At 44.8% G+C, this 14,827-nt stretch overlaps 2 protein-coding genes across 2 annotated transcripts; both read right to left on the bottom strand.

Annotated features, from left to right (window-relative positions):
• Positions 1-401: 401 nt before the first annotated feature.
• Positions 402-6,439, bottom strand: LOC309715365 (uncharacterized protein). Its single transcript, XM_082548418.1, has 5 exons — positions 4,951-6,439; positions 4,815-4,863; positions 2,925-4,723; positions 2,687-2,723; positions 402-2,570 (listed from the first exon to the last, which is right to left on the bottom strand). The coding sequence occupies exons 1-5, from the start codon at positions 6,325-6,327 to the stop codon at positions 1,036-1,038; spliced, it is 4,797 nt and encodes a 1,598-aa protein (XP_082404544.1). The 5' UTR covers positions 6,328-6,439; the 3' UTR covers positions 402-1,035.
• Positions 6,440-6,495: 56 nt separating this feature from the next.
• On the bottom strand, positions 6,496-13,384 carry LOC309716225 (52 kDa repressor of the inhibitor of the protein kinase-like; the record flags this gene model as incomplete). The annotated part of the gene is made up of 8 exons (XM_082549903.1): positions 6,496-6,517; positions 6,594-6,717; positions 8,552-8,582; positions 8,684-10,488; positions 10,604-10,640; positions 10,742-10,849; positions 11,478-11,598; positions 13,290-13,384. 8 exons carry the CDS (start codon positions 13,382-13,384, stop codon positions 6,496-6,498), a joined length of 2,343 nt encoding a protein of 780 aa, XP_082406029.1.
• Between the last annotated feature and the right edge of the window lie 1,443 nt (positions 13,385-14,827).

Here is a 14,827-nt window from a genome sequence, read left to right as displayed (position 1 = left end):
TGTAACACACATTTACCTGCTGTCCACAGATAACTTAGTGGTTGTATGACCTTAATAACAAACCTCCCTTTAAACCCACATCCTTGTTGATCAGTAAGTGAATCATGCAAGTCACGCTCCACTGAATACAACAGTCTGACCAGCATTTAGCAATCATGGATGTATCATCAAGTAGCTTCAGGAAGAACGCATAGTTATTATAAAACCTGGCTCAGAAGAAAACATACACATTATAACCAACCCCACACATCCCAGCATTCATCAGTCACTTCATACCAGTCAAGTATTTCTGATGGCCCCATTGCGCCATCTTGTGTTAACACACTGATATGGCAACAGGCTTAAAGCAGTTCTTACCTCATGTACAAAGACAGGAAACCACAAGTCCAAGACCCAAAGCATCTTTTTGGAGCATTTTATTACTTTTTTGACAAATATATATGAAGGTTTTCCTATTAAGGAAACATTCTTTCAAAGATAAGTTTACAGCAAATTCATTCCTGCAAAGAGACAGGAAACAGATATGATGGAGCTAACCATTTCTATTTGTGCCCAGTAAAATGCAAGGGTGCAATTTAATCATTAGAATCAACTGATAACAGTGACACAAAAATCAGTATAGTCATTTCTGATAATGAAAAACAAACAAACCCAAAAAACAAGTATTTTTGAATGCCAATGGGACGTCTTTAAACATCCGTGTTATGATTTGGTGGGGTGAATTATTAGTTTTGCATCAAGGCACACAAGCATTGATAACTGTCAGTGGAGCATCATTTGTTTTCTTGATTTTTTTGCCAAGACACTGGTCCCACTTGGCAGTACAGCTGTACAAACTACAGAATAAAAACAAACCAAAAAAGCATAAGATAGGACATTGCATGATTATAACCAAAGGGAATCTCAAAGAATTCGGATCGATAAATGTACACAGCAATATTGAGTTCAGATCTTGGGACCTCCACCTGTGTCGAGTTCTTCAGTATGGTAGGGGGTGACATCGCACTGACTCTCACTGCTCAAATGTGCTAGCCGCTACAGAGGATGCAGCTCAGCGAGGGATCTCTTTTCCTGTTCACAAAACTCCTGTAAACTCCTCCTTCCCTGCCTGAAGTTGCTCTCCCTCCTTGAAAACGGTAAGATGACCTGAAGTCGGAGGAGAGTTTCAATGTTGCTGAAACTTCTAATGTGTGACGTCTTGAGTGTGTCGAGCACAGTAGTTGGAAGATAGCCTGCCAGAGGATCCAGCCATTTCTCCTTCCATGACTTAATCTCAGAGTGAAGGGAGGCCTGATCTGGCAGGTCCTCCTTGTACAGGCGGAACACAAGACCACTAAGAATGCTGGTTTCTACTTTGGACATTGCGTAAGGCACAATCTCCAGACACCTTAAGGTATCCAACACCTTTTCTGCAAAGAGGTCATCGATTTCTGCTATTGAATGCTCTACAATTTTCATGCTTAAAGATTCTTTGTAAAACTCGCTCAACGGCTCGAGGAGCGCTGAATGCAACATCGTAACGTGGAGTTTAGACGCCAGGGCAACAGCTTCCTCAAACCACACTTTGTGATGGCTGTCAAGCTCACTCTTCAGTTTACTGAGGGATGCTTTGACATCAGGCAAGTTGTTCACGGCGAGCAACATATCTAAGGGTTTGCCCTGAAGCGACTGGCTTAGCTTTTTTGTAACAACCAAGACGTTCTTCTGCACCACCGTTGACAGAATGAACTCAAAGTTTCTGATTGTGTCAAAGAACTGAGATGCTTGTTGCTGGTTTGAAGTACTGCCCTCCACTTTCAGCTCATTCAAGCACAGCATGATTGCTTCTAGGATATCTACAATCACCTCGTGCATATCGTGACTCTTCTCCCAGTTCTTCATGAGCCTGTCCCTCAACTCGTTGCCCTTTCCCTCATCGCGCCGGAACACTTGAATGATCACGTCTTCCAGCTTGTTCTGGCGTTTCGCGTCTTCTGTGAGCCAATGCAACAGCTTACCGATGAGAACCGCTCCATCGGCTGCCTCTTCGGCAGGACAAGACCTAGCGAGCCACACGTTGAGAGACAAAGCAGAGCTGACAGTTCTAATGGCATGCGGGTATTTCTTAGCTATCGCTAAACTTACAGCCCTCATCTGAGCTCCCACTTCACCAACACTCAGCGAGGCCTGACCTCTACAGTACTCCATGTTGAGCCCCCACTTCTCCGACAGGGCGTTTTCGATAGCATTCGCAAGGGTGGCTGGGTCTTCGCTAAAGGGGATAAAGGCCAGCGTTTCCTCACACTGGATGTCCTCTTTGTTCAAGTACCTGATGCACAACGGGACATAGAGCTCACCATCAATTGCAACTGATTGCTCAGTTATAACTGTGAAGAACTGAGAGTCCCAGAGTTCCTTGAGGATTTCTTCACGTAGCTGGGGTTCGTAGAAGGACACGGCTGTTCTCGGTCCTGGAACCATCTCCGGTATCACGTCATCCTCGGCGGATTTCACCTCACCGTCTTTGGCTTTCTCTGCTACACTGGAGCCATCTGACTCTGTTGGGGCTGCTGGTTTTCTTTCAATGGCGGCTATTTAAAAGATAACAAATGTATTCAAATATTAATTAACACACACACACAAATTTCTACTCTTGGTGTCTGTTAGAACTACTCTACCGATATTTTGTTGCCAATAAAGCACTTACCGCTGTCCAGCCTGTGTTTTTGCAGAAATTCCATTACCTGAAAATAAATGTACAACCATGTGAGTTGTTTGTTGTTTGCAGTTTGTTTGTTTGACTAATGCAGCTATGGCTGCATTAGTCGTTTGAGCTATAAAATAGCAGCTTTTTCCAAACTGGCAAAGAGTCTTGACTTGAACACTTGGTGGGATGAATTAACGGCAGAGCTAGTTAATCAAAATGAAGAGTGTATTAAAGTTACCTGGGACAGGCATGGGCTGCTCTCTGGATCAACCTCCACGCACTTCTCAATGACCTCTGGCAGCCTCGTTAGTGTTGTGCAGTGAGAGAGGAGCATCACATGATCTGTTTTGCTTCCTTTGCATACAGTGTTTCTCAACAGGTCCCTCATTGAATTCAGGGTGGTCTTCATCAGATCACACTCCATACTGACACTAGGCAGGACAGCTACTAGCCTAAGCAGTAAGGTAACAGTTGGATGGCTCTTGGACTCGGGGTGGACTAGCGTTTCAGCGATGGATGTTGGAAGAGCAACATCTTGGTAGTTCTCCCTCCACATGGCTGCCCAGGTGTTGAGCTCTTGTTCGGCAACTTCGGGCTCGGGTAGATCTGTAAGGTAGAGACTGAAAGGCTTGTATGTGGACTCGGACAATACAGGCTGTGGATTGCAAGAAGGCAGCAACGACAGGACTGACAGAGCCTTTAGGTGGCTGTCTGAGAAGCTGTACTTCATTTCATCAATTAGACTTTGCAGAAGAGGGATGCTGAGATTTTCTCTGTAATATATTTCCGGTGATTCATAGCTGTTGGCTTCCTCTGAGAAGCACACTTGCTCCGGAGCGACCCTGGTCGCCAGCTGGAATGCTTGCTCAAACCAAGTGGAGTGCATAGCGCTAACATTTTCTAACATTTTGTTGAGAATCTCTATGACGGAGGGGATTTTTTCCACTTCACAGAGAATATCAGCAGGGTTTCCACAGCGAAAAACAGTGCTACAGTTACGAAGAGGAGCGCACGCGTTCTTCAGTATTACAAGGGTGACGATGTAATCCATATTTCTCAGAGCAGTAGACAAAACTTGCGCATGCATTGATTTGGCACCTGTGGCAGTAGAGCTCACAGCGTCTAGGCAGCTAAGAACACCCTCTAATGTGTCAGCGAGTATGTCAAAGAAGTCCTCCCTCTTTTTCCACCTCGAACAACAGGTTTCTGGAATTTCCTCCAGGGCCTCCCTCGGCATATTTAAAAGCCCGTCGATAGCCTGTGCCAACTGTCTTTCCAAACTCGGAGACTCGTCAAAGAACAGCAGCAGGTCTTCTGTAACATCCAGCATTTTTGCAACCGATGAGCAAGGCACACTTCTCGCCAGCCAATGGGCAAGGCCACAAGACTCACTGGGTGTCACAACACAAAGCGGGTAGCTCCTGAGGAATTCCAAAGACATTTTCTTCAAGCTTTGATAACCTGGGCCCAGCTGCATGAATGCCTGCCCCCGGCACTGCGACATAGGCAAGCTCCAGTCTTCCGTGAGAATCTTTGCAAGGTTGTTCGCTTGTCTATCAACATGGCAGTTTTCATCGAACGGCAGAAAGCCCAGGAGCTCGACTTTTGGAGCCGACTCTCCAACGTACCTCACAAAAACAGGTAGATGGGTCTTGTCACCAATTTTAACAGCCTTGTCTGTGATGAGCGAGAAGAAAGGAGACTCCTGTATTTCTTTCAGTATGACGTCTCTGATTCCATTCATGAGGAGCTTCACCATTTCGTCACTGCCTATAGAAGATGTGTTTTTTCCCTCACATCCAAACCAGTGACACATCCTTAATTCCTGGACAAAAAGTTCTTGGTCTTCTTCTGAGAGCTCACAAAGAGTGCTATTCTTTTTCCCCAGTAGTGCAGCCAGCCGGAAAAGTGTTGCCAGACTCTGACGATTATCACCTTTGCTCCCATTCTCATCTGCCAGTTTCAGCTCGGGCTCCTCCATCTTGTCTGGAGATTGGGGGATTTGGAGCTCCTCAGCCTCCACCTTTATGTATTCAACTAATAAACGAGAAAAAAACAACAACACAGTGACTTTGACAAGTATTAGAAACATGGCAAAAAAAACCATAATGTCTCACAGCAACCGTACCTTCCATATTATTTTCAGTGTTCTTGTTGAAGCTCTTGGATTCCTTATCCTGTAAGAATACCGAGGTATATTATTCCAGTGTTCATTAAAGAAACCCAAAATAAAACAAACTATTAAAAAAAACAGAAGCACATACCAGACAGATACCCTCCAAGGCTTGTGGCGTAACCTTCAAACACTGGGTCACCATGCGGTCCAAGTCTCTGCTGAAGTCCGTGCCCACCTGCAGCAGAGCCAAGCACGGCGACCTATCTTTGGGATTCGTATCCCTCAGGTACTCTTGGAACTTCTTGTGGCGCATTACAACGCCGCAGTCCTCCAGCGCTGTGCTGGGCAGCACCGACATAATCCTCAGCAGTGTGTTGATGTTCCCAAAGTACTGCATGAGCGGCAGGCGTAACGTGTGAAATATGGAGCTTGGGATGGTCACGGACGCCACTTTGGTCTTCCACGTCACTCTCCAACAGCACAGCTCGGTGAAGAAGTTGTCAGCGTCGGGCAGATCGCTGCTGTAGAGGGGCGGCTTTGATTTCAAGCTCTCAAACACGTAACTCACTGTGACCGAGCACGGGACCAGGGACAGGAAGTTCAGAGCTTCTTTGTGGTCTTCTGAGAAATGATCCTTCACAGTATTGATCAGGTTGTCTACCAGTGGCACGCTTAGGCCATCTTTATAATAACCGACCGGCTTTATCATGCTGTCCCGTGGTAAAGAGTTCTCAGGCACTTCAATCTGCACTCTCAGACTCTGTGCCATCGCACAGGCCTCGTCGAACCAGTTCTGGTGAAACACCTTCATGTTTGTTTTCACTCGGTTCAGAGTGGCCACAATACCGCTGATCTGACAAAGCTGGGATGCAGCAGTGAACTGGTCCTTCTGGATACCAGCACTCAGCTCTCTGGTAAAAGAGGACGCGTTCTTCAGCACCACCATGGCGATGATGAAATCAAACTCCATGACCTTGTGGAGAAGTGCTCCAGCTAGTTCCGATACAGACGCTTTCCATCTCTGTGGGTTGTTTTTGACTTTCTCCAGACATTCGACCAGAGGCTCCAGCATCTGCACAAACACCTCGTAAGAGTCGTGCTTCTCTTGCCAACAGGAACAGAACTTGCCCTGCAACTCCTGGACTTTTTCGTAGCTCTCTCTGAGACCAAAGTCTATCACGTGGTCGAGCTGCTTTTCTAGAGCAACGCTACTGCCAAAAAACATCAACACCTCTTCAAATGTATCCAGGGCTCTTTTAACAGCAGGCACTGGGATGGATTTTGACCACCACGTGTTGAAAGAATAGCAGGAGCAGTGTGTGCTTATAGCCAGAGGATACTTCTCTTGCACTTTGCAAGCAAAGGCTTTCAGCTTGTAGGAAACATCACCAGAGCCCAGGTACGCTTGACCTCTGCAATTTTTCAAATCGAGATGCCACTCCATGGTGACTATTCCCATAAGACGCTGTACCATGACATCGCATTCCAGATCCGCCTCGAGGAATCCCATCAGCTCTAAGCGCATGACATCGAAACTGTCCACAAACCGCAGAAAGAGCGGAAGATAGTCTCTCGCCCAGCTTCACAACGCGGTCAATAAACAAGGAAAAGAACGAGCTCCCCACCTCCATGATGATTCCCTCCCTGACAACGTTCTCGCACACACTGAGAACTTCTTTCATTTCAGACTTGGTCACGTACTCGACTTCTCCATCCTGAGGAGGACAGGCGTCACCGTGGAGCCTGCTTTGGCTGCTGTATGCAGAGGTCACTGCAGCCTGTAGCGCCGACTTCAGAGCTTCTCTGTCGGTTTCTGCACATTTCATCTCCACAAGCCTGTCTGGATCCATCTCCAGGTTTATGAGCTGCAGTTCTTCCTCAGTGTCCTTCTCTGCGTGGTTTCCAAAGGAAGTCACTGAAACAACAGGAACAATGTTTCTGATTTGATTTTGAAAATTTGAATTTGAAATATAAATGAATGTAATCGGAGTAAAGTTTTACACTTCAACCTCATTGAGTTAGTTTGGAGTTAGGGCTGTGCGATATGACCTAATTTTTTACATCCTGATATAAGACATTTGTCGTCCCAACGACGATAAATAATCACAAAAATTTTAATTTTTAATTTTTTTTTTTTTTTTTTTTTTTTTTTACACTCGACTTGCATGAAGTGTTTTCAGCTGGGCGTCATGTACCTGGCGTCGAGCATACAAACTTATGTCTGAAAAAGCATAGTTTTAACAGCCATTTTCTTTGTGAGTCTTTATTACACGGCGTGCTGCGGGGAAAAAGCGTGCTCTAACGTTTGAGTCTGAGGTTATCTGGAGCACCTGACGGCTCTTTTTTTTGCTTCTCGTCCGTAAACTCTCTCCACACTCTTTCACGTGATTCCTGCATAGGTGGTTGAAGACGTTTGCTGTGTTTGAGTCTGAGGTGGGGGCCGGCTTCCTGCATAATTTGCAGAGTACAGTTTTCTGGTCCGTGTCAGACTTTTCATAACCAACCCATGTCCGTGCTACAGAGGCAGCCCCTCGTTTAGGAATAAGGTCCTGGTTTGTTTTGACTGGTTTTTCCGTTTGTCATCATTTTAGTTTATTTTGAAAAGACTCAACAGGATCTTCAGCTTTATTGTGAAAGGTTTATGTGGAAAATAAACAAGGGGACGGCAGAGCCACACGCTGGGTTTATCGTCGTTGTTGCTAACGACAACACATAAAAACAGTCGCTTGTCCGGCCGTAGTGTGGTTATTTTAAATATAAGAGAAAGAGAGAACTTTAAGAAATTAATATAGCTGCTGCAGTGACCATCAAAACGATAAAATATTGCCATAAATAGTTTATTTTGTGACACCATGAAACAAACGATAGCGTGATATGAAACGATGTTTTTATATCGTCATCAGATACATATCATCATATCGAACAGGCCTATTTGGAGTCACCAAAGTTAAATAGCAAACAGTTGATTTAATGTGGTTAATTTGTTTTATTACATAATGAGATTACTCTATACTCTAAACCAGCAACCTTTCTTTGTGCTACGGACCAGTTTAATGTCGGTCAATATTTTCACGGACCGGCCTTTAAGGTGTCGCGGATAAATACAACAAAATAAAATGATACAACAAGACAAAAACGCTGGTATTTTGTAAATATAATAATAAATGCGAATTCAGTGTGTAATTGTGTAACTTTATTAGCAGCGCCCTCCTGAAATGCACCAACAACACTGAGAGTAACGTCCTCCTCTCTGCCCCTTAATGCTCTCTGGACGCTATGGTAACGTGTAAATATTTCTTAAATAAGACAACTACACCAGGGGAAAAGACCCAGGGAAAGCGAGTTAATGATAAAAACCCTGAAAACCATAAATTTCACACCTGAGCCACAACTCTCGCAGCCCGGTACCGGTCCGTGACCCGGTGGTTAGGGACCGCTTCTCTAAATGATGGTGTGCATATTTGGCTTACATTGTTGAGTCAGTGACTCGTGTACGTTGCAGTAGTTTCTTGGAGGAGGCCGAGCATGGAGCTGGTTCAAGTGCAGAGGCCAACCATGCTGACCGTATTTTGTTGTGAATAAAGTTCTGTTTAGTTGACTTCTGTTACAGGACCACTTACTTACTTACATTGTGCACAATGAGCACTTTTCCTATATACAGCTGCATTTAACTATATTCAGTGGCTGATAAATAATGTGTGAACAACAAGCAGAAAATTATTTCATGATTTGCTTTTTCATAATCTCACCTTGTGGCGGCTTCTCTTTTGTATCATCATCCTGTAACACAAACAGGCACCAATGTGACGTCATGTCAGGATAAATAAACGATCACCACTGATTAAAGTCAGATATGAAATTTGCTCAGCTTATCAACTCACCATTTTCAGCATCAGTAGGATGTCTGGGTGCTTCTGGACATACGAATCCACCATTTGTTCAACACTGAAGTGCACGTCCTGGTTAACGTAGACGTACGCCATGCTGCACTGTCTTTGATCATCTGGCGTGGCTGTCAGGTACGAGTGGCAGCGCTCCAGCACCATGTGGTATTGACCATACACGTCTGCCTCCGCGTTTACGCAGGGAACAGTTCCCAAGACCCTCAGCAAGCTCTGCACGTTCGGGTAAAATCCGATATCTGGAATCTTGAGGGTAGCAAAGACCGTGGTTGGAAGAATCCTGCGCTTGCTCGCGTGCCTCCACTTCACTTCCCAGCAGCCGAGCTCTTCGTAGAACGTGTCGGGCCGCGCGAGGTTGTTCAAGTTGGCGTCTGCTACTTTATCCCTGCGGATGCTGAAATTATGGTCGGCCATGTAAGACGGCACCAACGAGAGCCATCTGAGAATCCTCACCATCTCTGTGCTGAACACTCTCTTCACCTCTGCGACGAGGTACTGCAAGATGGGCCGGCTCAGAGTTTCTCTGTAAAAGTCTTCCAGCGGCGTCTCGGTGGCGTCCCCTTGAGCCATCTCCGGTTTGGTGACCTCCACTCCCAGCTTCTTCGCTCGACCGACTGCGTCTGAAAACCATTTCCTGTGGAATATTGCAAGCTCTTGTTGGTATTTGCTTACCAACTTTAAGGCATTGGAAATTGTGTACTGCAAAGTACTGCTGATGCTAATTATTCCCCTGAGACTTGAGTTGAGTATGCTCACACAGCAGAGGGTGTTCTTCAGAACAACGAGTGTCATAATGAAATTGAAATTCTTCAAAATGGGCTTGAGCTTGGCCATCTGCTCAGCAGTGTCTTCATCTACCTTTGAAATGATCTCATTGATGCAGTTCAGGAATGGCTCAAGAATATCTAGCATGGTCTGGAAGCCATCAGTGCCGTATTCCCAGTTCCCACTAATAGCTGCCTTGATCCTGTCCACTTCCCCTTTTATGTGCCCGTATGTCATCTGGATCTTTCCCTCCAGTCGCTTGCACAGCTCTGGTGTTCTCCTGAGTAACGAGGCCACTTCCTCTACAGTGTCTGCAACCGTCTGGATGGAGGGCACGGGCATGCAGCGAATGATCCATATGTTGAAAGCGTACGGGTCGCTTGGCGACAGCACGACTTGTGGAAACTCCTGCAGAATTCGGCAAGTGAGATCTCGCATTTTCTGACACATGCTACCTGTAACGAGATAAGTGAGTCCTCTGCAGTGCTCCATTCTGAGCCCCCACTTGTTTCGCAGCTCAGACAGGAGCATGTAAAACAGATTCTCTCCATCCATGTCGCACGGCAAGAACCCAACGAGGTGCTTTTGTGGAAACCCAGCTACTGTGACGGACCTGATGAACACCGGGATCTGCTCCTTTCCTTCTATCTTGGTCACATCCTGAAGCAGAATGGAGAAGAACCTTGCCAGCCTGAGGCTGTTCTGGATCTCCTCTCGCATCAGACCTTCGCTGAACTGCAGGATCTCTTTCTTGTCGATCTTTTCCAAACAGACCTGACTGAGCGCCCGCTGACCCCTCGCGCCTCCGATCGGCTCGTCGGCATTGATGTTTGCACCGTTGATGCTGAATCCCGTCAATGCCAGGATTTCCTTAAAGTAGACTTTCAGAGTCTCTTTTGCTTTGGAGGTGGCTGCATCCTCTTGGGTTTGGTTTTCTTTTTGCAGTTCACTTGCTGCGCTGTTCTCTCCACATCCGCTCTCTTCTTTCGTCTCCTCCGTTACTTCTGCGGCTGTGTTTTCTTAAGCATGAGAAGACATACTGATTTCAAAAACACTTATTCAGTCCGTCAGCGTTTACAACACGAGCACATTCGTTAAAATACACGAAAAAATGAATCGAAGCAGTTACTGTACCTTTTGTCTTTTTCACAGCAGTATCATCCTCTTCTGACTAGTTTGGTGAAATGGATAATTAAACATTTTTAGGATGTTAATGTTTGATTTAAAAAACATTCCAACAAGAGCAATTCAAAGACCTGGACAGACACTTACAGGATCTCTGGCTCGCTTCCTGCTGTAGGTCGACTGATTGTTCGCAGGCCTTGTGACGTCAAATATTGTTGGAACAGCATCTTCCTTTAACACACAACTGGATGAACTCTGACAAAACAAACATGCACACAAACAAAAATATGAAGCATCACACTGATGCATTTCTCTACTATCAAAATGTCAATACAGGGGATTATAACAAAGAAATCAAAATGATCTGACATTTGTAAACAAAGCAGATTTTTGCACTTATAGTTTGAGTGGTGTTGATAAAACTGAAGAATCTTTTATAGTTTTATTAAGTTGCATTATGCTGATTGCACAGATGTGCTTGCAAAAAAGCACTTGTGTTTGACATCAATAAGCTGCACAAACATGGGGATTTTTAATCTCCTGTTGTATGATATCAGGCTGCCCACGTGTACCTAATGAACTGGAATTCTCTACTAGCACCTACTCGCCCCACACCGAGTGTCACCTCAGTGTGGGTGGGGCTGAAAGCCCTGTGACATCATTTGCATACTACATCCTTACAATCCCTCTGGATTCTGTCGGTGGCACAAAAACCTCTGCTTGCTTGGAACCCCGGCTGTGTAGGTACTAAAACAGTACCCGGTACCAGGTTCTACCACCTAATGGAAAAGTCTAAAAACCGAGTAGGTGTTACTGCAAAAGAGCCTTTTGTTTAGTTCGTTGATCTTAACTGAGAGCAATGAGCAGCAGACCCGCTTCTCACCTGGTGAGAGATCATAGACGGCTCAAAGTGCTTTGCACAAAGTCTGTAAAGCTTATGCAGCTGTTCAGGAGGTTCTGAAGCCAAATCTGGACGAAGACAGTTCTCCAACCATTGGTTGCAGCTGCAAAACACAAGAGGACAAAGGTGTCAGTTGTTGGAGGCACAAACAAATACAGAGTAAAACGGACACCAGCGAAACACCGAGCAGAAACAAAAAACCCATAAAAGCCCCCAAACATCATTTGGGTTCTCAAAGCATTGAAATGTCTTAGGATGTACTTAATTATGCGCTGTATCCAAGCACGGCCGTCACCCACCCAACTCCCCTGATGAACTTCACTCACAGTGAGCATAATGAACAGTTTGTCACAGCGCCCAAACCCGCCTCTCTCTCTCTCTCACACACACACACACACACACGTATTTGGAAAGCTCTCTTAAGGGGCACAATGAGGTTCATGATTTTATGCATTGTGGTTTAACTGAGGCCATTTCTGGAAGCAGTGGCACACACCCACGTCGCATAGATTAATGAATTACTTAACGCAGGACAGCAGCTGCTGAAGAGCATTTGGAGTGTAGTGTTTGGGCGCTGTTCCCGTGCTATGCTCAGGCTCACCTAGCTGCTAGGTGATCACAAATAAACTGGGGTCCACCTTGTAGATGTGGCACAGTTCAGATCACCTGGCCTAAGCAGCTCCTGTTTACTTTCACTTCAACGCTGTTCACTGTGAAGCAGAACTATGACTGCACTGCTTGTGTTTTTATGAACACTGAAACTTACAGCCAATGCAGTTTTATTCTTTATTTCTTCAGAGCGCATAATTGCACTTTGCCTCACTGGTGGCACTACTGGAACAAATTAAATGAATTAAGTGTGAATGACTGCCGTGGCTGATTCACATGCGCTCGTTTCCCTCTGACACAGCCTTATTATTATTCATCTCTACTAAATTGCTTTAGTAGTGCATTATTAGCTGTTTTGACATCAGATGGGCGCTTATTTACACTTAAGCCAAAGCTGAAGGCAAACTCCTTTAAATATGTCTTAGACCTCATGATCTGCTAGTAGGCAGTATTTCCTCTGGCATGGAGGACTTCCTGTCCACAGACACTGTACCTTGATTCAGTCAGCTAGCGTGCATCTGTCACTCAGCCACAGTCCTTATTAATTCTCGAATTTATTTGTAAGTCGGTCAACAGAGCCAGTTATGATTCACGACAACAAAAAGCTAAAAGGACGGACGAGATAACTATTAATTCACAGGGCGATCACGTGGACACTGCTTAAATATTGTAATATTTATACGCTACACAATGAGCTGCGATGGAAAATTACTATGGAACTGCGCAGCTTTGTGAGCAACAACCAAAACACCACCAAAAGCATTATTAATTACAGGTGTTTTAATTGTGCTAAGCTAACGCGAGTCATTCTCATATTGCCGCACCGCTGGGATGGTAAGTGCTGTGCACTGATGGTGATTTAAATAGAGCACAAAAAAAAGTTTTTAACTAAGGCTTCTCAGCGTGTGTGAAATGACTGAACTTAAAGGAAATTCCCAAAAGGCCGTTTTTCACGTCGGTGTCCGTTTCTGAGGCTGAACGAGTGACCGGAGTGTTATTTCACACGGACTTTTCTTTCAGGAGTAACGTTAAGTCTGCGCCATTTTCCACCGAGTTGTGTCACTATTAGCCAACATGATGTTAGGCTAACGCCAGTGCTAACAGCCTGTAGCCAACACATTTATTCTGCATGCTCAGCGACTCGTTTCTCTAGCTGCATCTCAATGAAATAAGCATAAGTCTTACCGCTCCGGATCCAATGGAAAGCTAAAAAGTGGAGTGGTCTTTTCGGATCCCCGCTGCTGGTAATCACAGTTCGCTGCGGCGCAGCAGTCAGTCATTTTGGATTGCAATGAAGCTAGCAAGCAAGTTAGCTAGCTTAGCTGGCGGTTGCAAGCTGGCAAGCCTACTGTGAGCAAACCTGTAGGACAGTCTACAGAGTCATGCCTTGGGCAAAACCTGCAACCAACACAGTTGACTTTCACTGTTATTCTCGCTTATTGCCTCTTTGCCAGACTAAGAACCTACTAATTCCATGCTTTCAAAAGTTGATGCTGCGTGCTGAGCCAAAGTCGCCAAAAGCGTGTTATCCCATCAACCAGGAACTGAGTGCTGCAATAAAAATATTCACCAGCAGAGGGCAGAATACCATGACCAAAGAGCCTTATTGTCAAGATGACTTACTCCCTATTCTGATGTAGCCTGAAAATGCGCGCAGGAATTAAATAAAAGTAAGGTTTGTTTTGTTGGGATATACAAATAAACGAGGTTTGAATTCACAACTTTTGGCATGGCGTCGTTAAAATCCTCCGTATGCATCAGCTACTGGTACAGTTCAATAAAATGGCATTACACAAACATCAAGCACAGGTGTCGTACTTTTCTTGTTCTAACTGAACACTCTTTGAATTTGACTTGGCGCTTCCTTTTCTTTGAGCACATTTGATTGTTTCTTTCATTTCAGTGAAATACCTCCTGTCTGTGAAACGCCAGACAATTCATTAAATAAAATGTGGAAATAAATCATTTATGAATAGTTTTCCAAAATAAGAATTAATACAAATTTGACATATCTAATAATTTACATTTTTAATTACTCAATTGTTTCTGTGCTGCATCATGAATTAATTCTATCCTTCGACCTTAGCCATCAAAGTAATCAGCCTTTGAATTGGCCGGGAGTTGTTTTTTTTCAGTCGGCGTTTGTCAGTTTAAAGTGCAGAGTTTGTCCTTGCATGCTCGCTAGTTCCTCTTTGGCAAGTACACTCAAGAGTCCAGACTTCTGAGGACACAGCAGCAGGTTTGATGACTATGGCTCACCTTAAGTATACTTTACTGGCTTTTTACCCTTATAAGTAATATTTACAATGAACATAGCATGTAATTGACCTAATTGTCTTCTTTTAGGTTATATATACAATTCTACAGGCACTCCAGCAAGTTGTTTGGCTATAAAAGAGTCCATCCATCCATCCATTTGCTTCCGCTTACCCTTTTCAGGGTCGCGGGGGGTGCTGGAGCCTAACCCAGCTGTCATAGGGCGAGAGGCGGGGTACACCCTGGACAGGTCGCCAGTCTGTCGCAGGGCCAACACACAGAGACAGACAACCATTCACACTCACTCGCACATTCACACCTAGTGCCTATTTGGATTTTCCAATTAACCTATCCGCCCATAAAAGAGTCACTGATGTTAAATTATTATGGAGTGAACACTGGGTTTATTTAGAAGAAGGCGATAAAGAACTATGCCAAAATTCTTCTTCTGCTGTTTTAAATGTCCA

Source organism: Aulonocara stuartgranti, assembly GCF_965226115.1.
Source record: "Aulonocara stuartgranti genome assembly, chromosome: 10".
NCBI classification, from domain to species: domain Eukaryota; kingdom Metazoa; phylum Chordata; class Actinopteri; order Cichliformes; family Cichlidae; genus Aulonocara; species Aulonocara stuartgranti.
This window is presented reverse-complemented; position numbering and strand designations above follow the sequence as displayed.

What these genes read in the sequence shown, in the direction of transcription:
- LOC309715365 (XM_082548418.1), bottom strand. Translation starts at nt 6,327, where the DNA reads ATGCGCTTAGAGCTGATGGGATTCCTCGAGGCGGATCTGGAATGCGAT. An exon ending in CCTTGGAGGGTATCTGTCTG is followed by an intron (nt 4,864 to 4,950) that starts GTATGTGCTTCT and finishes GTATTCTTACAG; the next exon opens with GATAAGGAATCCAAGAGCTT. An exon ending in GCAGCCCATGCCTGTCCCAG is followed by an intron (nt 2,724 to 2,924) that starts GTAACTTTAATA and finishes ATTTATTTTCAG; the next exon opens with GTAATGGAATTTCTGCAAAA.